The sequence below is a fragment of the Fundulus heteroclitus genome, chromosome 5, assembly GCF_011125445.2.
Source record: "Fundulus heteroclitus isolate FHET01 chromosome 5, MU-UCD_Fhet_4.1, whole genome shotgun sequence".
In the NCBI taxonomy this organism is placed as follows: domain Eukaryota; kingdom Metazoa; phylum Chordata; class Actinopteri; order Cyprinodontiformes; family Fundulidae; genus Fundulus; species Fundulus heteroclitus.
The window spans coordinates 12522089-12546391 of NC_046365.1; the positions used below are offsets into that span (position 1 = coordinate 12522089).

A 24303-nucleotide genomic window follows, 5' to 3' on the forward strand; every position below is an offset into this window, starting at 1 on the left:
CTTCAGCGGGCGACTTTGCCTGTATGTTTTCCTTTTTGTTGAGTGTACATTCAGCGGCGTCTGTCAGGTGGGGGTCTCAGGATGCGGTCTCCACGGCACCCCCGGGCCGCGAACATCCACTCCCTTGTCACCGCCGCGGTGACGGCGATGTGTCAGGTTGTTTAGCAGACGCGAGACGGAGGGCTGAGAGGAGTAGGGAGGAAGGCTCAGGGGTCTCCCTGGTGTAGCTCGGTGTCAAGGTCGCACACACACAGACACTGTCAAAAACAAACACACAAACAACGGCGCGCGCCGGCCCAAACACACACTCAAATATCCTGTCAAAGCCGAGGACGGCGCAGTGGGACGGGGCGACAGGGTTACCAATCTTTAGACGTGCTGTTCCTACACGTCCACTGAGACTCAGTGGGTACATCAACCCGCGGATTTGTGTGTGAGTGTGTGTGTGTGTGTGTGTGTGTGTGCATGAATGACTGGGAATACAGAAAGACAAGCATGTGCAAACAAGGTTGTTTTTTTTTGTTTTTATGGACTTTGTTTCTGCATATTTCCACAGCAGCATATTTAACATGACCGCCTCTGCTGGTGTGAGCGTTTAAAAAAAAAAAAGAAAGAAGGAGGATTGAAGCACAAAAGCGGCGTGGAAGGCGGAGCGGTAGGGAATGAATGAATTAGTCGTGGGTCACTGGTGATTCTCATTAAAAACAAATTACTAATGTTGAGGAGGGACAGCTGTGCTACTGTGGCTGCTTTCTAATGATACACAGAGAAACACACACACACACACACACACACACAGCCTCTAACACACAGCTTACGCAGGCATTCGAACACAAGTGCGACCCTCCAGGACAACTGTCAGCCACGCGGTAGACAGAAAAGGAAGAGGAAGCGGCAATACCACGCATGCTCCCCGAACACACAAACGACCTGCATGACGCATACATCACATGAACTCATCGTATGAATCTACTGGTATCACGGTTAGCTGCAAGATAAAAGACTTACTTTTAAGGAAGTAAGGTGCAATGTCTGAGCTGGCTTCTGTCGCGCAGTTAACGCTTACTAGGTGCACGCAATACAACCATCAGTCAAAACATCATGTCCGCTGGCACGTAAAGCATCACGTCTTGGTACAGCAGAATGCTTGTAGAGTACATCCTGAGTACTTCCTCTAGAGCAGAAACTAATTTTTGTGAAAGGAGAGCAGCAGGTCCCTCAAAGACAGATTTTCACTCCAGGATAGTATGGCAGACTCAGTCCGACTGGGCAGGGAATGCAGAAAAGTGTTGCGCCTTTGTCTAGTTAGGTTCACTTCCAAAATGCACCTTTCAAAGTGAACCAAGCCAGTTGGACAACGTTGTGCGGTCACAACAACCGTTTTTTTTATAGTGCAATATCAGACAAAGCCTGCCAGTATGAGCAGCATGCAAAGGCAGCAAACTATCCAACATCGTCCTCCAAAAGAAATGAGATTAGTGCAACTGTACAGAAAAAGACAGCTGAGAGCAAGACACTATGACATGCTGCTCTGGATACACAGCAGCATGGGTTTAAAGGTTTTCAGATCACAATATTTCCCTGAGCTGTCCCAGGGTGCTAGAGAGTTCCCACTCGAAGAAAACCCCAGCAGGGTTCACTTGCAAGTGAACAGAGACTCATGCTTTCAGGCAGACCAGAGTAACCAGGCCAGACAGATAGATAATGTGTAGCACTCTCCGTTCTGCACATTATCAATCTGGGACTCCTCCCACCGAATCCATTTGGGGAAAGGAGGGACATTCAGCAAAACTTTCCGAGCTGATTGGGCGTAGTGACACCTTATGCCCGCCTACCATAGGTTGGTTTTAGCCAATCATGGTAATCTAATGAAATGGTTGTAAGCAGCAGGCGCCATGAGAAACCATAACAAGGTCAAGGCACTTCTTGCTGTTCTGCTCTAAAAGAAGAAATGGTGGATTCTGACAAAACAGATGTGATCGCAGCAGCTACTGGTGCGTCCTTCTGTGTCGCCATGTTTGTTTTGGTTCGGCTGTGGACTCGACAGCTCCTGCTTTCGTCGCAACTGTACTGCACCAGGAAGGCAACGATGCAGACCAACCCAGGAAATAAACTCGTCCATTTTTAGAGGATTACTCAGCTGAGGCATGGAAGTGCCCTACTGCTCAAAAAACAGTATCCGGAAAATTCACCCGGCCCCCAGACAGCACACCGATTTGATTACGTTGGATATCCCCTTGTCATAAGGTCCCATGTTAAAATTCACCACGCCAGATGAGAATATGGAGTTGTTTTTAATCAGGCACTTGAGCATAAATCCATTGCTAATTGGGGGATGTTGTACTACTTTTTCTCTGAAGCACTTTTAGAAGACATGACTTGAGTTGGCCTGTGTGGTGGCTCAGTTATTAGCAGTCTCTTTCTGTGCAAAGGTACTGGGTTCACATTCCAACCAGAAACTTACTCTGTTGCTGCTGACAGATATTTTAGCCAGCTCGCGACAAGATCACTTGATGCGTAGGTGTGTCAACCAGGAAGAAAAAGCCACGATGCGCAAAATTGTGAAGCAGTTTTGGAGAAAAGCAAGCCCAAAGTCGCTTAGAATTAACGGATTTGGCAACGCTGCTCCCGATCTGAGTCGCCACGAGGGTCTGTGACTGAGATGCTTTTACAACTGAACACAGGACTATGATGACAAAATAATATACCAGTGAGAAAATCTATTGCTTGAACCAAATTCAACTGCAATGGCCACCATTCAACCCTATAAGGGCGGCTCTAAGACAGTTTTTAGACAACTACAGCAGAACTTCACAAGTTCACATGAAAATCTTCAAAATTGCACAGTAACATTAAAGTTGTACCCTTAGGATATGTTCTGCAAAACAAAGAGCTGATTCTGGTGTCAATTACACTTTAAGGTTTACATTTAGCAAGTTTTGGGTTTTCCCAAATGTGGGTCTCTAGTCTCTGGCCCAATCACGGGAAAACTGGTTCTGTATTTTGTTTCTTACTCTGTGTCCTCCTGTTGCATTCTCTTATCCTGTTCCTCACCTCTGACCTGTAGATACTGATGGTCTTTCTCCTTTAATCTGGTTCTGCAGGGGATCGGTTTTCATCTGCTGATAAATGGACATTTTTCTTCCTGCAACCTAATGTTAACCCAAGTGTCCTTTTTTGTACTAACCTTTGGGGTGAATTTATTTACTCTATGCAAAACAAGTTAAACCTTTTTTTTTTTTAATTGCAGAAGAGGTCACTTATTTAATGTCAGTATGCACACCCACCTGGTACCATGCCGGTGAGAGAGGGAGTAGAGTAGCTGCCCTGTCCGGTTGGGGGGACATGAGGAGGGTAGCCTGGCAGAGTTGTGCTGGCCAGGTCTCGACCTGTTAAGACACAAACATTTCCTCTTATTAATATCTTACTCTCAGTGCCATCCCAATCATCATCATGTTTATCTCTTTAGCAGATGATATATATATATATATGTGTGTGTGTGTGTGTGTGTTTTAAGTTTTCATACATTTGAGACGCTAAGGATCCTAAAATGTACTCTACCAGTCAAAAGTTTAGACTCACTTTTGTCATTCAATAGTTTTTCCTTATTTTTATGGCCTTTTACATCGCAGATACGTACATAATGAAGACATCGAAACTATGGCTGAAATGCACGTAGAATTATGTAGCAAACACAAAATTGTGAAGTAAGTCAAAATGTCTATCTCAGCATTCTCTCAATACCTGCCCGTGTTTTGACTACTGCTTTGGTCACTCTCGGCCTTCTCTCGATGGGCTTTAAGAGGTTAGTCACCTGAAATGGTTTTCCAACCGTCTTGAAGGAGTTCCCAGAGGTAGTAGTAAATACAAAGACAAACCGTTGAATGAGAAGCTGAGTCCAGGCTTTTGACTGGAAGTGTATGTAGAGCGGAAGCATTAGCTTGCTTCTCTTTCAACAGCTCATTCAAGATGTGTCTCTTCCATTTGCTTCCACCTTCCTTGTTTCCCATCCACTGAAGTCTATTCATTTAGTGACTCTCGATTCTATTGTTTCCTCCACCACCTCCTCCTTTCCGTCAGTAGGTGGATGGGATATATAACTGCATTAGACTACATGACAGTGTGTCGGCCCAAATCATTTCTCTATGTTTGCGCGCCGTAGACATCGGGAGTGCGAGAAGACGGCACCCTCCATTCATCATCATCACTCACACACACACACACAGACCAGCACCCTCCTCCTGCTGGCTACACATACACATTTATCATCATCACAAACAGCTCACATGCTAACACCATCAATCCTATCCATTTCGCCTCCACTTAACCAGCACTAACTGAGGGGGAAGCAAGAGGAGGAGACAAGCAAGAGATCAGGGGAAGAGGCTGCAAATGTTTAACCGAGGAGTGAATGGTATTAAAGATAATTGCCACAATGGATGATTTAAAGGAAGACATCAGCTCCACAGTATGCACAACCTCAATCTTCAATGTACTTTTGGAGATACTGGGCCTTTAGATGCTGCAACAGACCAGTACCCAGCTTTACCTTTCAGCAGATCAACAACCCCGAACACGCTGCCAGAGCTGCAATGGGGTGGTGTAGATTAAAAGCCTATTGATGTGTTAGAATAGCACAGTCAAATTCAAGACTTAAGTCTGTGGCAAGCCTTATAATTGATGTTCACAGATGTTATGCGTCTAATCCGACTGATATTGACCTGTTTTGCAAAGAAGAATTGGCAAACACTTTAGCATCCAGAGGAGCAAAGCTCGTAGAAACAAACTCCAAAAGACCTGAAGCTTAGGAGCAGCAAGAGGGGATTCTGCAAAGTATCGACTCAGGAGGGCTGAATACAAATGTTTGCCACACTTGGGTTTTATTTGTAAAAGATATAGAAAGCCCATAGATCGTTTCCCTTTCATTACATGTCTATGTCTACAACATGAAAACAATTCATGGTGTAAGAATAATGTTGCAAGGCATAAGTTACCTAAAGGTCCAACCATAGCTAGCATCATAATTATGTGTTTCACTAACAGAAAAAAACAAGCTACCTACCTTACATGTAAAATGCCTGTAATGCTACATGTTAAAGGGGACATATCATGCTTTTACGTTGTTCCCATTCACATTTAAATCATTCAGTTGTGGTCTATATAAAGTGGAACTGCAAAGCTTTGGTCTGAATTCCTCATTATTGTCTCCCCACAGCCCCTCTTTTGCTCCTGTTCTAAGGTGCGTCTGAGAGCAACTTATTTTGGTGCTGTTTCTTTAAAAGCTATAGTTGGTAATCCTGTTCAGAAACACTTTTTGTTATACTGGGTAAAATCGTATTTCCATTCCGAAAGTAGTTAATACTTTATGTATTCACAAAAAAAGGCTAATAAAATCATTCTCTGTGTGAGCTTCGGGCCTGTAAAAACTCTGACCAATCTCTGCCGTTCGGTCCAAAGGGCAGAGATTGGTCAGCGTTTTGGTCCTGCTCCCACCCCCCTCTGTTCCTCAAGTTCTGGGGGTATTGCCTTACGTATTGGTTTTCCCACATGCCAATCATTGTCACGCGCTCATGTAACGCCAGTGTCCGTGCCTGTTCTTTCCTAGTGTCCACTTGATGGCTGTGCATGCGCACTGCCAGTGTTTATGTATCTGGTTAGCTTAGCGGCTAGGTTAGCAGTTTCAGTAGCTTAGCGGTTAGCCGTTCATTGTAGCTCCCCTGCTGTCACCGTAAACTTTGAACATGGCTAAGAGTCACAAGAAGCGAACCGCTTACATGTTTATGAGAAGAAGAGGAAGACCTCAGTCAAAAGAAATAAGACCAGAGTGGATTTGGGAGATTTTTAACACGCGATCCCGCTGAAGGGCAGAAGAGCAGGTAAGACGGTCTTGCGCATGCGCAGTTATTCAAAAAGGGACCCTAGCTTTAAATGCAAATGAGGCACTCCACCCTGTTCGGCAATTTTTGTAGTTTGCTGAGGGATGTGTAACGAACAATCAAACATTTTGAATTATCTACTTATAGCTTCAGCATCCTAGAACTTGGACTATAAAAATCGCTGCAAGAAAAAAATTACACTTCTTACTTACACATTAGCATCCTACTCATCCTCTTTATGGCCCTTCTCATCCCAATCTGCCATTTTCATCCTGCATCCTCTCTAATACCTCGACTCATTTTTCCCTCATCCTTAATCTCACATTGCTGTTCTTTTTGTTCATGGCCATCTAACTCAGTTTAGTTGAGGTCAGTTTATTCCAATTGAACGTGCATTTTACTTGGAGCTGTAAGGAGTGCAAAAACAATGAGCTAATGGCTAAGGACAGGTTTTGTTAGTTTCTCAAACCACAGTTTATGATGTATGATGAATTTTCTCATGGTTGAAAACTCATCATTGGATAGAGATGATCCAATTCTCTCTACAAAATGTCTGTCCACTTAAGTTTGCCTCCTCAGCTCCTCCTGCGAACGTGATTTTTTTCCCCTCCCTCGCTCTTATTTTCTCCCTACCCCTGCTTCCCTCTGTCCCTCTCCGCCTCCTCTCTCCTGTCTCGTGTAGTAAAGTTTTTCTTGGTGTTTGACGCGACAGCGAGGCATTAGCGCAGACGGGCTGCTCATCCGCTCAGGGTCAGTGCACAGGGCACGGAGGAGAGGGAGAAGAGGGTAGAAGCGGGGAGAGATGGACTCTCTACAGCCAAGTTAGAGGGGGCAGACAGGGCCAGATCCTCAGAGATGTGTGTTTCTGTGTGTGTGTGTGTGTGTGTGTGTGTGTCTTCTCATGCACTGTATCTGTGCATATGTATGGCAGCTGTATTGATGTATCTGTTCTCCACAGCTTTGCTTTAGAGGTCAACAAACAAGTACAAGTCTCTTCCGCGCTCGCTCGCAGCTGCGGATGAGCAGGCGTTTTTTTTTGTCCTACTGGTCGGACTGTCTCTTTCACCACATCAGAGAGCCATCAGAGCAACCCATGTCAAAACCCAGAGGGATCGACGGTATGCAATCTGTCCTTTCGCATGTTCGAGCTCCAGCACGGCGGCGGACTTTCAGGGTAAAGAAAAGTGCCGCGCGTCGCTTGTGAAGAAGGGCCGAGCATGTAGATGTTGTTCTACAGCATGTGTCCGGAGTATCAACACTTCAAGGATGCTAAAAAAAAAAAAAAAAACACTGCATCAAACGCACAGACGTCTGAACCCCTAGAGGGAGCTCTGTTCTGAGGGGATAGACAGCCGAGGAAATGCATGCATAATATTCAGGAGGTGTGTGTGTGTGCGCTTGTGAATATGAACGTGTGTGTTTGCATGTATAAGCAAAAATGGAAATTTTCATCTCTCTCTCTTTTTTTTTTCCCACACTCTGTCTCTTTCCCTTCTCTGGTGAGTGCAGGTAAAATCCCTCTGTGGTTTGAGAGCGAGAGAGAGAGGGAGAGCAAAAAGAGAACCTATTCCCAGATATCCCAAATTCCCATATCAATGATTCCCTTCATTACAGATGGGAATGTTAAAGGCTTGTCCAAGTGCTCCCAGGTCTGCTCTTAATTAATCGCGCCTCTCTCTGTGCCCCTAAATGGAGAAAGAGCAGGGAGCGAGGTGCTCACTTTTCCTCCTTACTTCCACCTTTCCTTAAATCCCTTTCCTCCACTTAATTGACATTCAAAGCACTGAGCTCTTTAAGCAGTGCTCTGAGCACTATGATTATGCAGTTTAAACTACTGCTAAGAAGACAGGCATTAGCTCCACTGTATTTTTGTTTGTTGCAATCCTGTCCGTACGGATATTTTAAGGTAATTTTTTTTTGTGTAGGGCATAGAATAGAGGACGATGCGGCCAGAGGTGGATTTAGTGGCATCTTCGTTTAGAACAAGCTGTTTATTCAGTATTTGACATGCAGTGGAAAGGGGTCAGAGTGTTCATTTTGTTTAGTCTCCGCCGTAATCGATGCGTTAGCAAGAGAACATGGGCTAACTTCAATATTTATAGCTTTGTTACCTCAGACGACATCACACCTCTAAACAAAAGACCTGTGCAGTCGCAGCAGCAGATGTGTTTCTTCTTCATTCATGCATGTGCACAACACTGGTGTCATTTCAACTTGTCGCCAGAAGGGGCAGACTTCTGAAAGAATCCTGGAACTAATGCTATGCTCCTTTAATGAGCAATTATCAGCTAACTAAAATAACTCGGACTTAAAAGGTTCCCAGCAATTTGCCTTTAAATTAATTCTTACACATTTTTATGAAATTGTTTTTTCTTTCTCAATCAGTTCATGTTGCTGTATTCACTGTTGACAAGTCCTCCCACTGTTAACTTTTCAGACACAATTTTTTTGCTCACCTCCCTAAGCAACAGGCCTTTTTGTCTTAACTTTTGTAATTACACATTTTTGCGTTCTAGAAGTTATCACTTTTAGGATAAGCTGGTGAGACTGGAAGGATATGCTAGAGAGTTATGTAAAACAAGGAAATGTTCAGATTCGAAAACAACAAAAGGTCTAAACCTACTCAAGGCAGCCCTATTGCAAAATGGTGAGAATGTTTAAATTTGCTTATTTCTAGATGACAGAAAGGGGCTCTAAAAAGTTGCCTCACACAACTGCTTGTTGCATGCTGCAGGAAGGATACTGACTGTCCAAAGGTACCCTATAGAAGCTCACTCAAAACCCAATCCATCAATCATCCAGACTTGTTTTGAGAGCTCAATGGTCTTCATGGTGTGACGCCTCTTGCTAAGTGGTGCTGCAGCCTCTGGGGCCTTTCAGGAAAGGTGTGTTTATACTGAAAGATCACATGACCTCAGATTGCACACAGGTGGACCTCAATTGACTGATCATGCAGCCTTTGAAGGTACTGGGTTGGACCAGAAACTTTTAGGGGCTTCATAGCAAAAGGGTTGGATCCAAATGCACGTGCAAATTTTCAGTTTTTATAATTTCTGTTTTTCTGTTTTCATTACATGTTTTCTCTCTCTCTCTCTCTCTCTCTCTCTCTCCCTCTCTCTCTAAAGAATATTTAGTTATTAGCTTTAGGAGAATATGTATATATATATATATATATATATATATATATATATATATATATATATATATATATATATATATATATATATATATATATATATATATACTCTCCTAAAGCTAATAACTAAATATTCTTTATGCCAGGATTCTAAACTGATTAGATTCAGTTAAATGGTTTCACGTATCAACTATCAAGAAAATGCAGAACAAAGCTTTGTGGATGTTTGATTTGATGTGGAAAAGATCTCACATCCTTAACATCTCTTCACTTCAGCTCTTGGTAGTTAGTCAATTCTCGTTGGAGCTCCTTGGCTGTATGACTGTCACCCTAACCCAATCTGTTAAAAAAAAACAGCTCATGTTCCAGCCTAGCTTCTAAGAAGAACTGTTTGACTTGATATTTAGCAACAAATAGCCATTAACGGATTAGTGTTAGATGGGACTTTTCCTCCACAATCTGTCAGAAACTGTTAGATTTTCTATTGTGATTCTTCAAATATCAAACTTTACCTTCTTTATGTGTGCAGTTATTAATGGTGTAATCCACGCTTCAGATGAAATAAACAAAGCAGATCCAGAGACACTGGCTGGGTACCAAACATCGAAAGCGTTTCAAATATTTTTTGTTCTGTTTTTACCTGGAACTAGTGGGTAAGACTGTGGGCCCGACACGTTGGATCCTAACTCCGTCCCTGTGCCCGGATTGGCCAAACTGTTCTTCATCTCGTCCAGCCCGCCAGCTAGAGAGGCCATAGCAGAGTAGTCTGATGTCTGGAGAAAAACACAAGAGGAAAAAAGGAAAAATAGATTTATTAGAAAGCAAATCCAAATCACGATTCCCTGTGTCGGAAATAATATCAAAGCACAATTGTGCCCTGTGCGGAGTACGGCTGTGAGCAATCTGTTTATTATGTCCACAGTATGTCCTGCATGTTACGCCTTTCCTCACAGCAAAGAGCAAAGCAGCTTTTCCTATGAGCACACACACACACACACACACACACACACACACACACACACTCACACACACGTACAGAAACACACCTACAGCTGAGAGTTTATTGATCTGTTTACAAAGGCAGGGATTTACTGTACAACCAAGTCCAACAGTCTATGACCGCAGGATCAGCTCGCACTTTCTCTTCATCCCTCTCATCCGGGCGCTCACACGGTACATACACAACAAACATATATTTGCACACATACACAGACCGTGGCTATAAGACAAAAGCCTCTTGTCTCCCCAGATACCAACATAAGAATGGTGATTATCTCATTGTACACACACACACAAACACACACACACACACATGCTGCCCTGAACGCTATAAAAAACGCTACAGAACAGACAGAGGTTGAGGTGATAAAACAATATGCGCTTGATGTCTAGTTGCTGTGGAAATATTTCCAGCACAAAACTGTTGGTTATTTTCAGAAACAGGTTAGAATGATGTAGTGGAAAATTAATACCGCTACTATGTTCAAAAATCTGCATTCATGCCTTTTGAGCTTTTTCACATTTTGTCCTGTTTCAACTAAAAACTTCAATGCATTTTCTAAAATTCCTTTTACATGACAGAACAAGAAAAAGTAGTGTCGTGATTGTAAAGTTAAAGGAAACAGTGATCTTCAAGACTTTTTTACAGATCAAAGTGCATCTGTATTCAAGTTTCAGTTCTTATTACAGAGTCTCAAGTGGATCTAAGTTTGACTTTGACTAGGCCATTCAAACACATGAATATGCTTTGATATATGCACCATGTTGATGGCACCAAGTAGCCCCCCGAGAACCACATGTGACATCCACGAGCCTGTTCTAAAAACTGCACAACCCGCCAGTGAGCTGCATCCAAAACTTTATTTTATTATGTTCCTCTTCCTGTTTATTCCCAATTGCATTTTCATAGATTTTAAAAACAACAGTATCTATTACAAAGCAGGAAAAATATGTTTATTTTACATAAAGTTGAAGCTAACTCTGACTCTGAAGTAGTCAGAGTTAGCTCTCTGTTTCAAAAAGGTTGGTGACCCCTCATGTAAACCATTTCTTCGAAGTTCTGGCGGTATGGATAGAGTCATTGTCCTGCTGGAAAGTAAACACCCACCATAGTCTCAGTTTTTTACAACCTCCTATACGTTTTCTAAACAAAATTGGCCTGTAACTCGAACCCCAAGCGTACCTAAAGTGTGATACTGCCACTGTTATGTCCACTAGACATAGCTGACATGCATATAGGGCAAGAAGTTCCAGTTTTGTCTAATTAGGCCATACAACTTTCTATATTCGCTGTGTCCTCTGCATGGCTTGAGGAAAACTGAAAAGTGGACTTCTTAATGCTTTCTCATCGCCACTCCTCCTTAAAGACCAAATTTGTGGAGTTAACTTGTCAAAACATTCTCCTGCCTGATCTGTGCCTCTCTGCTGCTCCTTTGGCACAAGTAGACTTTATTCACCATTTGGGTAACTTCTGAAAGCGACTGATTATTGAATGGATCAGATTACCATACTGTAAAGATTTTATTTTAATGGGATTTTGAAACCATGTACAATTTTCCACCACTTCACCATTTCGCACCACATATGTTGGCATATCACATAATATGCAAATAGAATGCATAGAAGTTTGCGGTTTGAGCCACACATGTAGCTATATATTTCATTGTAAACTGGAACAAATACAAACTTAAGGCAAAATTATTCTGTCAGATTCTTAATGGGGGGGGGGGGGGGATTCTCAGGGACTGATCATTTCAACCTTATTATCAAAAAGATGGAAACTTTGTAGCAGCCAGCACACCAACTCCTCCCACAGGCCAGACTGCGGCTGAAAAATGAAAGCTGCCCACTCACCTGTGTTTGACCTCGGCTTTAAGCCGTGACCTATCCATCCTCGTCTCTCTGAATGATCTGTCATTGCGTGTGAGTGTGTGTCAGGGTGGTTCTGGTAATTCAGAGAGATGATATCGACGCTGATGGCCAGGAATATATAGATTAAACACCAAAGACGGTCTGGGAAGGAACACTCATGGCAAGGCGATGACCTGTCTCTCAGTGGGTCTAGGTGTGAGAGTGAACATTTGACACTCTTGAATCTCTTTTGTTAATGAAATATCCATTTTCACACGAGAGAGAAAGAAGACAGGGGTCCTGATTTATCGACTACGCAAATTGTGAAAAAATATGCGTATGGTCATTTTTGCATTTTGCCTTATTTTGCAATCTCTGCATTTTCTTTAGGACACCTGTTGTGTGTCTTTGATTGTGGGAGTTATCATTTGAACATGTCGGATGAGTAACGTTTGGAAGCTGGTGAACGTTGATGGCTGTGCTGCTTTGTAACTTGCTGCTGTTTGTGTGTGTGTGTGTGTGTGTGTGTGTGGTGGGGGGGGGGGGCTGCTGTACCAATCACAATTCCCTTTAAGGTGATGAGGTGAGAGTTTCGCACTGACCCTCTTAATTCGTCTGCATCTGTGTAAGTGTAGGCGTTTGTTTGTGCTCACTGACCTCTTAAACACCCCTGTGCTTGTCAACACACAACACAACCACTGGACTGTGACCTGCCAAATAAGAGCTTACCCCGCACACTCCTCTCGTTCTGGATCTTTTTAGACTTTCGACACATTTTTAAGCCCCCATTTTGGTCTCCTTTCAGATAGAGATCCTGCAGTTCTTTTTTCCTAAACCCATCAACATGCCATCCCTGTGTACCCCCCACGCACCAACACCACAACCAAATCTCGGCCACTCTGTCTTATTATAATAGCGTCTAATGTGTCCATGTATCCGTGTGTAGAGCCAGGCAGCAGCAGCAGCCGAGAAGAAAGGGTCTGCTGTGGTAATTGGTCATGATGAAGTTTGGCCAGTGGGGTGACAGGCCCGCTAAGCAAGATGGATTATTCTCATTCGCACCCGTAAATGTTGTCAATTCCACCGCTCATACAGCGCCATCAGCTCTCATCAAAGGAAAAGGGACGCAGCTGCGGGGGCCAAGGAGGGGGCTGAACCGGGGGGTTGGTAATGCTGGTGGGGAGGAGTTGCACAACCAGGCAGGATGGAGGAGAAGATGTCAGTAAAATTTGGACCGGGTACAAACAATTACAGGTAATTAGAGATGTAAAGTCTTATGGGGGAAATGTACATTTAAGAGTCTCTCTTTATTCTAGTTCGTTCTATGCTGTCAAACTTTAAGTAGTTGGAATTGTGTGTTGAACAGAAGGGAACCAGGGTGTAAAACGTAAAACACATCTTTATGCACATTTTACTTTGCTCTAAACCTGAGAAAATTAAGCACATTTTGTGGAACATAAAATCTGATCACCTCTATGAGATATACATAGCTTTTGTTGCACCATACTTTGGATGTGTAATCAGTCAAACGGTATAAAAAGTATTTCCATGTGTCAGGGTGGCATGGATGCTATTTTTGTTGTAAATTCTCTGTTTCATATATATATATATTTTTTTTTCTTTTTTTTTTTCACGGCTATGTGAGCCCCCCCAGGTGGTCAACTGTTTATTAGCCGAATTATTATAAGGAAATGCTAAATATCCTGCTATTGCTTCAGGTTTTCTGCTTGGATAAGTTCATCTTCGTTGGTCCAGACAGAGCCTTTGCATAGTGTAGCATGATGTAGATGAAATTAAGTTATCAGTAACAAGTTTCTGTAACACTAAAGTTACATTAAGGAGGCCAAATTGTGTATGCTACATGTAGAAACTGTGAACCTCAGAAATCTGACCTTTTCCAGATGTCTGATGTCTGACCAAAACTTTTGTGGAAGGCCTTCATTATGGCTTTAAATCTGATGAGTAATCTTGTATAGCTCATATAATATTTCTGAAAATGTTGAACATGTAATGTTTATTACCCTTTAGCTATCAAACAAAAGTTTTTCCTTGAATGCATATTATTACATATCAAAGTATTAAGTATAAAGTTTAATGATCTTGTTCTTTTGTTCTTTTAGAACTCAATAACCTTTTGAAATAATGACAAATGCATGCTTTTGTTATTTTTTTTTAACAAGGATAACATACTTTGAACGCATTTTTGGTGTCCAGACATATAATTAGACGACTAATTCAGTTGTTTTCTAGAGATTTGTAAATATCTTTCCCTGGAAACTTAAACAGAAATGCAAATATATTGGATTTTCTTTGGCCTTAAATGCCTCAAGTTGAGCAGACTAAGAAACACTCAACATCATCAAAGACATTTGACCCAATAAAATGTACTAATTTAGATAAATTTAAGATGCAGTTGTGGCTGAGATATTCCATAACCCGCTCCAGAGGATAAGGAGCTGGTTAGTCGGTCATTCCAGACCATGCAACAGCTGCTGCTGAATCTGTAGCATCTGAGTCCAGCGTATGTGAACTGCCCATGCAGAAACCCAAATTCATCTCCCAGAAGGAGCTGACACAACAGTGTGATTTCAGACCAAATAAGGAATCCCCTTATCAGCTGTATTATGGCAGTTTAGTGGTGAACAAGCCTCTTCGTTTCTACTCTCTTCTAATCTATCCTTAGAACTAAATCCTTAATATCGAGCTTCAAATTATGTGTAAAAGGTTGCATTTCAATTTCATTAACTGGCAAATGCTACTTTGAAAGTTCATTTTCTTTAAGTAGTTGAATGTTTTCCCTTTGTTTGGTTTCTTTACTCAATTAATCAATAAAATATGTTAGTATGGGAACTAATACATGCATTTTTGCTTCTGTCAGCGAATATTTCCAAAAAATCTAATATTTCTGATTGAAATGTCAACCCTGTGATTTTCATAACAAGTATATTTTTGTTATATTACATTCTCACTTATGCTTCATTAAATTATCCAATTAGTGAGCTCCCTGATAAAGCAAAAATAATTTCACCCTTTTAGACTGATAAGATAAACAATATGTTTTATATGACATGGTAATATTTTATACCCAAATAGAAGTTATGGATCCTTACAAACTGATACAAGTATTATATGCAGAAGTGTTTTTTTTTTACAAAGGTGGTGTGTATTTCCTTTGCTATTTATATTCAAAGTAGATACCAAAGGTGTGATGGATTATTTGAATAAATGGCCTTCTTTAATGACTGATGAATATATGTTTTGAATGAGGGATTGGTAGGTCAGACCTGTGGGTTCCCCATAATTGTGTAAAACAGTCTGCCATTTTGGAAACTATTTATAGAGATCCACAGCACTCAACAAAAGATAAAGGATATTACCAAGCATGAATTTGTTTATTCTTGAATATAATATTGGTGTATTATTGGGTTCAGGCATTAAAACTACATAGTTAGGTTCTAGTTCGGTAATGTGACAGTTTAATCAGCATATATCAATTAGCACATATTGTCATTTTGGTGCCATATTATATACAGTATACGCTGTATATAGAGCTAATAGTTGTCCGAGTGAATGAATTAAAATGGGCCAGAAATATAACTGCATTCATTTGATTTCTTTCCCAACTTTAACGGCACATGACAAGTTTGATTTTCTTTCAACATTTTTCTGGTGTCTTTCTATTGCATTACGCAAAAGAAGCAAGTATATTATCCATTAAAAGTAGGCAAATCCTAGTAGCTTATTAGGAAATATGGCTCCTCCTAACACATTAACTCTGTTAACAAATCAGCGGTATTCTTATTTGTCCGTCAGGTTCTTGCCATCTCTATTTTACAGAGCAGACGGCCTCAGATATGGTGAGGTAGGGCTTCAGAGTCCAAATCCACATCATTGACAGATGAGCCCTAATCGTCCCTCTGAAACACACACACAGCCCCTTACAGAACACACACAGATGCCGGCTTCAACCATTTGCATAATAGTATTTCTCTTTTTCTCCATTCTCCAAATAGGTTCTGATTTCTCTCTCCCCCCACTCTCCCTCCTGACTCCCTTTTCCCTCGCCACATCGTCTTGTGCACCCCTGATGGAAAAGGCTTGGCTATAAACAAACACAATTCCCTCAGTAGCCCACAAACAGAGACAGGGATTGTGGGGGAAAGAATCTATCTGCACTCAAACTGAGCGTGGCAGCAGTGGGGAGGATATTCATTTTCAGACAGATAACCGACACAGACCTTAGCTCTAAGGGGAGCTAGCTTAGGTATAATGCTTAAAATAAAACATCGGGCTTACTTTTCTCATTCATCAATATGATTTATATATTTACAACCAGTTTTTCAGTCAAGAACTATTGTCACATTTGCTGCTGGAAGAACAACGACGGATGGGAAAAATGGGATACTTCTGTTCTCGTCAGGTGTAAACCAACACTATGAACTTATGCCACTAAGTAGTCAGTCTTCTAACAACAATCCATGAGCAGGGCCGTGTCCATGAAGTTCTGCTTAGGGTGGCCACATTCAGACTACTAATAATATTGAATGAGCAAACCAAAACCCAAATCCACAACAGGATTTCAGGAGGTTTTTCGGCCATGTTGCTATGGCAAAGCTTCACATTTAGGTTAAAATAAAAAAAAACCTCTTTGTACACTTTAGGATTTACCTAACAGTTTTTTTTTAAATCATGTTTTCAAGTACGTTCATACCCAAAAGATAAGCTAGTTTGAGATGATTGGCACATCTCCTTATTAGGCAAAGCAAATGTTAGTTTCATTTGTTTTTCAAATTTTGTAATTCTAAACTTGAATTTGGGATCCTGGTATCAATTGAGAGCCAGTTCAAGAGTGATTGACGGACTCTCAAAAAACGGGTACTATGAAGGACAATATTATATTTTTATTACTATTTTCAAAAATATTTAATTAATAAATGTTGCCGCTGAACAAAGCTTGTCCTCTCAGATTTTGAACGCATACATTAATTGTTTTAGAACATGCTGCATACGTATAGGACTGTCTGGCCAGGGGGCGCCAAAGGAGGGGCCAGCAAAGGAAGTTAGGGGTGGTCATGGAGCCCCCCCCCCCCCACACACACACATACACACACCTAGAAACCAACCTTCATGGCTTCTCTGGCCACGAGAAGTTCAAAACTTAAAGATCCACTCAGCTATATTAAATCTGTTTTAAGATGTTGTCTTCATCTTCTGGCTTTCACAAGGATTCTGTCACAAAGTGTTTTAGGTGAGACTGATTTCAGTGTTATTAGAAAAACATAGGGTTTTTATATATTATTGTTAAATATTTAAGGGACAACATCAATCCTGATTAATCAAAATTTTCCTCACTCAGTGTTTGTTTTCTCTCGTCACACCCCGCCCCACCACTCTCCCAGGCGTTTTCTAAGCTTTCCGTCTTGATCTTGAATTTTTTTAATGTGGCCTTGTATCTTTCAAGTGGCCAAAATGCCACTTGAAAGATAACCACAAAAAGCCTGGCAATTAAAATACTGCAGCCTAGCAAATAAGGAGACCAAGGACTCTTGTGCAATTTCGACGCTGCACACATAAGTTTTGCAATGACGATTGCAATTCAACATACTGTGTTTTGCTCCCCTGGTTACCTCGAATTTATGGTGCAGATTGGGCCACTCTATGCACACTGAATGGACAAGAATACGTCCAAGAATTTAGTTGAGACTAATCCTTTTAGTTTGCTTTCATCTCAAATTTATTTCTCCTGCATCTGTGTTTGAAGAACTTCCTTAAATAAAATTGTAATTAATATAATGTATTATATATATATATATATATATATATATATATATATATATATATATATATATATATATATATATATATAGTAATGAATAATATGTAATGCTATCGCTGATTTATTCATTAGGAGAGAGAGAACTTCTATTCTATATCTATTGTTATTAATGAGTTGCAGATAACCTTTGTGCCCTTTGTAGGCAGGTGTGAAAATTGTCTTTTCCTCTAAAACTGTGCATATTCTAATTTTTTCTGTCAACAGAACACTGTAAAAGAAATCACGATGAAACGCAAAATGCCAGCTATTATCTGAGGGGGAACTACGCTCTAAAAGAGACAACCCAAAGAAGGCAGGGATGTCACCCTGCCATTGCTGCCATTCTGTTGGTACTGTTACCACTTCAGTTCAAAAGAGAACAAAAATAAGCAGGTTTTAACCTTTGAAGGCAAGAAGTTTGAGCCCAGGGAGAAGGGTGGACTCATGGAGGAGAGAACATTTACACAAGGGGTATTACGTCTAAGCACAGAGACATGGTTGGAGGGAAGAGCAGAGCGTGCTTGTAAGCCAGTGGAAGTTTGAGTTAAGAGGAGATCTCTGAGGGTGAGCAGCAAACCTTTTAACACTGAAATTTAGGAATCCTGCTGTCAACTTAGTAATGCCGGGTCATACTTTTTTTTTTTTAAAGAATATTCTCCCATGGGTAAAAATGCTTCCGATTACATGAAAACCTACAGTGGGACATTCCCGACATTTAGTTCCCTCCCTCAGAATCAGACAACATACTTCACGGATTAGACGTACAGTCGAAGATGAAGATCACGTGAGACTCGTCCCTGCCGCCTTGGCTTATCCCTTCACATCGCAGCTTTTTCGACCCTGCGACCGCCTCCCGGGGTGGATTAGAGGTGTAAACCTTTTTCTACCTTTGATAGGTTTTCGGGCTTTGTGAGTGGAAAACATATCGAGCCAAGCTGGTTGGTGCAGAGGTGGTGCATTTGGACCCGGTGTTGCTAAAACGGGTGCGGGCGCGGTTAGCCCGCCTGATTTATCAGCTGGGTAATAAGAAGTGATTGAAGGGAAATTCAAATGAACTCTCTCTGACAGGCGCTCTTGCAGACACACACACACACGCAAGCACACACCCCGTGAATTATCGGCGCAGCTTAATAGACTACAGGGAGAGGGGTGCGAGAGCAGCAGAGGGAGATGAGATAAAACAATGGATTGTTAGTGGGGAAAGTGTAAAGAAAATAAACAGGGTGGAGCAGCCGAGGATGTCGGTTCCAGTGACATTTGCCGTACTTTTTCACTCTAGATGACGACAAACCACAGAAAGTAGACCTCCTATAAGCAAAAAAATAAAAAAATAAAAAATCTTGATAAACTGAATGAACAGCAGAAATTATAACCTGGATGTAGTAGAAATAAAATATTATGCACTTTAATTTCTTCACTTGCATCCCTGTTCTTTTTTCCTCAGATATACATCTGCTGACTCCCCAATGCACGTCACCACCGGGGGCCAAATGCATTTAAAGCTGTCAGTCTCAACATAGCCTGACCCTACTTGACCGTAATACCCCCCCCCCCCCCAACACACACACACACACACACACACACCTTAGCTCACATACCAAAGAGGCTAAGCTCTAGCTGTCACTGTGTCAGTGCTAAGGGTGTGACTGTCAATCACCCTCCAGGAAGAAGGGGGGGATGGGGAGGAGTAGATGTGCGTGCCTGGATTTCTTTGTGATGCACATCCTAAAGCCAGTTTGACCCCGGAGTGACCCGGATTTTAAAGGGACTCATTCCAAATCCTGACCTCGGTGGCTTGACCGGGTTTAGAGAGGACACTGACCCAGGAATCACGGGTATTTATGATCTCGGTTCTCAGTCTATAGAGCCGCCGCAGCCAATACCTGTCGACCCCTTGCCCCGACCCGCCACCCTCCCCATGTCGGTCAAATGGAAGTGAATGGGCAAAAAAAGTTCAACTCTGCCCTGGATGTCTAAGGCTGTAACCTGTTTGTGGTCACTTTTACTAAAAACTTCTCTGGGGTCTGTCTAGCCTTGTGTCCTTGACAATGACTTTATAAATACACTTGAAGCAGGACTTCTTAAAAAAAAAAAAAAAAAAAAAAAAATCTGTAGAGGAAAATTGTCATTTTTAGACATTGGCCAAAACATTTCCCTAATGCCGAGAGCAGAGCTGCACATTAGAAGACATCTGAAAAAGGCCAGAAGGAATACAAATGCGTGTGCGCTGACATTTTGTTATGCAAAGCGCTATTTACACCTGTCTATTCCGCTCAGATTTACATTAATTCGCCGCCGGAAAAGGGCGAGAGGTCAATTTAGATGCAGCATAAAGACACACAGACACACCCTTGCTCGTCCATTGTCTCTCGCATGCACACACATATGCAGCTCGTTCCCCCCGTGTGCATCAGCATGCCGGATGCCCCGTCTCCATCACTGTCCTGGAAGCAGCAGGAAGTGAGGTCATAACGAAAGCTGGGTCGATATGCTCATTAACCCCTGCGGTGCGCTTAGATTAACTGAATGTCGATAAACTACCCCGACTGCGTCTCAGCAGAGTCTCTATTAGTCCGCAGGAATCCGCATCAGGGCAAAAACAGAAAACAAAAGTTGATTGACACATTTTCCCAAGCTAGGCAAACTTAAAGCGATATGCAGAGATTGTGCAGTTCTGCTGTGCAGCAATTTGGCTAACATTGGCATGGCATGGCAAGGCAAAGCGAAGCAGGCAGGCTTTTTCAGCTGTGAGCAAAGTTCCCTCTGTTAGCTTGCAAGAACCGTAAATAGTTTATCAGACGCGTCCGTAGGTCTGCATTAGTCAGCATGCTTCGGTGTTACAGCATCGGATATTCAAGATGGCACATCTCTAATGCCAGCAGTACCTTGCGAGACTATTCACACACTAGGCATTCACATTTTGTCATGTTATAACTACAAACATCAATGTATTTTGGTTGGGTATGTCGACGGACACAAAATGGTGCATCATTGAGAAGTGGAAGGAAAGTTATAGACATTTATTTTCCCAAATAAAGAGATGAAAAGTGTTTTGCTGTGCTGAATCCCTTTTTGCTGCAGCTATAGCCGAGGGTCTTTTTTATTATAGCTTTACCAGCTTCGTGGCTCTATAGTGGAATCCTGCAGAATAGCTCAGTCAGATTGAATGAAGAGTTTCTGTTAACATTTTCCAAGTATTTGCACTGATTCCAAATTCAATTTAGGTCTGGACTCTGACTATGCTATTCTAACACAATAACAGGCTTTGATATAAACCTCTTCATTGCAGGTCTGACTATATATATTTAGGGTCATATTTTTGCAGGATTAGCTTGTATTTAGCTCCATCCAAAAAGCTTCCCTATCCCTGATGAAGAGGAGTCCCCCCCAGCAAGAGTTCAAATTTGGTCTCATCCAACCAGAGCACCTTCTTCTAAATGTTTGGTTTGTCTTCTTCATGCCTTGTAGTAAATTACAAATGGGACCTCTTGTGGATTTCTCTCTTATCTTTATTCTTGCAGCTCTTTCATAAAGACTGGATTTGTGGCGTGGACCTCCAATAGCTGTCCTGTCAACGGATTCTCCCATCAGAGCTGCGAATCTCTGCAGCTCCTCCAGAGTGACCATGAGCCTCCTGGCTGCTTCTCTGGTTAACAGTTCAGAGGGACAGCCATGGCTGGGAAGGTTTGCGGTTGTGCCACGTAACTTCAGTTTTCAGATCACAGATTGAACGGTGATCACAGATTAAGATGTTTAAAGCTTGAGATGTTGTTTAACTACCTAAACCTGCTTTAAAAATATCCACAATTTTATCTCTAACCAGTTTGCTGTGTTTCTTGGTCATCATGATGCTGTTTTGTTTACAAATGTCCTCTAACATACCTTTGAGGCCTTCACAGGACACTTGGATTTATGCTAAGATAAAATTACACACATGTTTACCGTTTTTTATCTTTGTTAAGGCAATTGGTTGCACTGAATTTAATGTAGAGGACCTCTACATGCAAATAGGGCTGAAATAAAAGGCCAACCACACTTGTCAGATTTATGTTTATAAATAGGTCTTTAAAAGCACATGTTTTTCCTTCCCCTTCACAAGGATTCACTACTTTGTGCTGTGCTATTACACAAAATTCCAATAAATGCATTACATTTTTTTTTTCTTATTGGTGTGATGCCAGACATCGATAATTCTCAAACTTCTTGCCCCCTTGTTAACAGCAGGAAAAATGCAGAATACTATCACATCTTTCTTCAATCCCACTCACTCAATTAGCAAGAATTGCTTAAAGAGCCACAAGTGCAGTTTGTCAGAAGAAAAATAATCAGCTTCAAGAAAGTTGGTGATTTATTAGAGTAAAGGCTGGAAGCTGGTTGTTATAGTTACCAAAAATACTAAAATCATCACAGAAAGTAAGAAAATCTATGGTTGACTGTTTCTTTTATGTAACAATGCTGCGTGCCAATAAATCTTTCACCATTGAAAAGCCTGTTTGTTTCCAAGTAAATGGTGCCACAATTGCAAGAAAAATGCATTTGTGGGTAAACCCATAAAAATGTCTTACACCCTTTCTACCAATGCCAAATATCCTGTTCTTCTATTAACTCTGGTTTGGTGATATTTATTGATTTGGATAATTGACCATTTATTAATTTAACAAGTAGGATTGTACTGTAGTACTACTGTACTACTGTTAGGGTTAGGACGGCTGGCGGACCATTTCATCCTCTCCTCACCAACATCTAGCAGTGGTCTCCAATATACGGCACTCTGTGGAGAAGCGTGTCGACGTTTTGGAGGATGGGGTTCAGCCCCTTGCCTAGAGATTTCAGTTTACCACTGAACATTGACATTCTTATTTCAGTGTCTCTCTACATTGAGGTCGCCTCCAATGATGACCTTTTCCAGTGCTCCACACCGTCACACTTCCTTCACCAAAAGGTGTTTGGCTGCAGCAGAAAAGATTCGTCAAGTTTATTTTTTTTATGGACACTGTCAGGTCTGCTGCTCAACCATCTAATGCATTTTTTCTTCCCCAATGAGGCACAATTCAAGGTGAAATAAACAGGCTTTTCATATGGGATACAGTTTATGGCTAATAGGCTATATGGTGTTGCCATTTTTACAACAAAGAAATAATTGACCAAACAAAAAATTTCCGGACTTTTTGTATTCGTTATAAATCGTTTGAGTTCGGGACTTTACACTCGACAATCCCCCTGTTTCCTACATTTCTTTTTCCCTCTGAATGTGGCCTTAGCCCCAGAGCCTGCACAATGCCTTGCCCTTACCTTGCCAGAGTCAGGGCTCAGATAGAGCTCAGTGGTGTTTTGGATTGGACAGGATGGCTGTCTGTCAAAGAGGCGGTCCAATACCTCGATCTGCTGCGGCGAGAATAGCTCCCCTCTCATCTGTTTCCTGAGGAAGTCCCGCCCACTGTGGCCATGCCCGTTAGCCAGCGGCGACTCCTGTAAGACTGCACAGAGAGGACAGGAAGCAGGAGGGACGTTAGAGAGGTCGCAGCTCTAAAATCTTTAAAAGGGGGCGTGACAACTTAAGGGGATACAGCGAAAAGTGCAAGAAAGGTGGGAAAATGAAAACGTTGATGACAAACTGGAACCAGGGGCTGATGGTGTACATTTCTAAGATGGATTAGGAGGGGGGAAAAGTTAGCGATCTTAAAGAAAGTCCGGCGAACTGATTCACTGTAGAAACACTTCATATAGATTGTGAAGACTCAGAGAAAACCGCATATAAATGCAATCCATTACCTAGCACGCACGTCTCTCCCCTTCTTGATCTCTCCGAGGTACACCCTCTCCTCTCATATAAACACAATCCTCCGTCGCGTTTGTCGTATCGCCCATACACACACGTACGCACAAATATATATGGCTTCGGTATCAGTATTAGACTGTGAGCTCTTGTATCCTGCAGTTATTGCTCGGCTGAGGGACTGAACGAGACAATTATAAGAACTCTGAGGAGTCGCAGCCCACAAATGATTAGAAAGGAGAGAACGAGAGAAACAGATAAAGAGAAAAAGGGGCTGAGGTTGAAAATCCCCTACTATAGAGCCAATTCATTGCTTCAAACTGCTCCTGAGAGCCTATTTTAGTCCTGGGGGTCACAGTGTGTTTGATGTGTGTCAGAGAGCGTGTATGTGTGTCTGAGGTAGTGATATGCCAGACAGGTTGAAAAGCGGTAGGGGACTTCAAATTTCTATTTTTTTATTTTTTTTTCATTTGGACCGAAAATACAGATTCATCTTTGCGAGGCTTTGGTTTTAAAGAAAAAGGAGATAGATGTAGGGATAAAAAAAAACTACGGCAAAGACACAGAGGAATGGATGAGACTTAGAGAGCAGGAAGAAAGCCAAAGAGCTCTTGTTAAAAGGTGGTATGATCTCTAAAAAGGCTCTAAATCAAAAGAAAATATATTTATCTAACAAACTAAATATGACATTGGTGCAGTATTGGTTTGGGATCATTCTAATCCACGTGATTTCTGGCTTTTTGACCTCCACAAGATGTTATTTTCTGCACTTGTTTGGAGGTCGGAGACAAGATAGTTCATACCGCAGAATGACTGAGATAGATAATGAAATAGGAGCAAAGACAGAGTT

At 41.7% G+C, this 24303-nt stretch overlaps 1 protein-coding gene across 3 annotated transcripts in view; it reads right to left on the minus strand.

Moving 5' to 3' along the window:
- Positions 1-3287: 3287 nt before the first annotated feature.
- The window catches only part of pax5 (paired box 5), a gene marked incomplete at its 3' end in the record, with an annotated part of 60397 nt that continues 39381 nt past the window's right edge, over positions 3288-24303 (minus strand). For 2 of the 3 annotated variants that reach the window (XM_036136924.1, XM_036136925.1), the window contains 3 exon segments: positions 3288-3389; positions 9653-9785; positions 22970-23154. In XM_036136924.1, the coding sequence (XP_035992817.1) occupies positions 3288-3389; positions 9653-9785; positions 22970-23154 (420 nt within the window). 3 annotated transcript variants of the gene reach the window in all.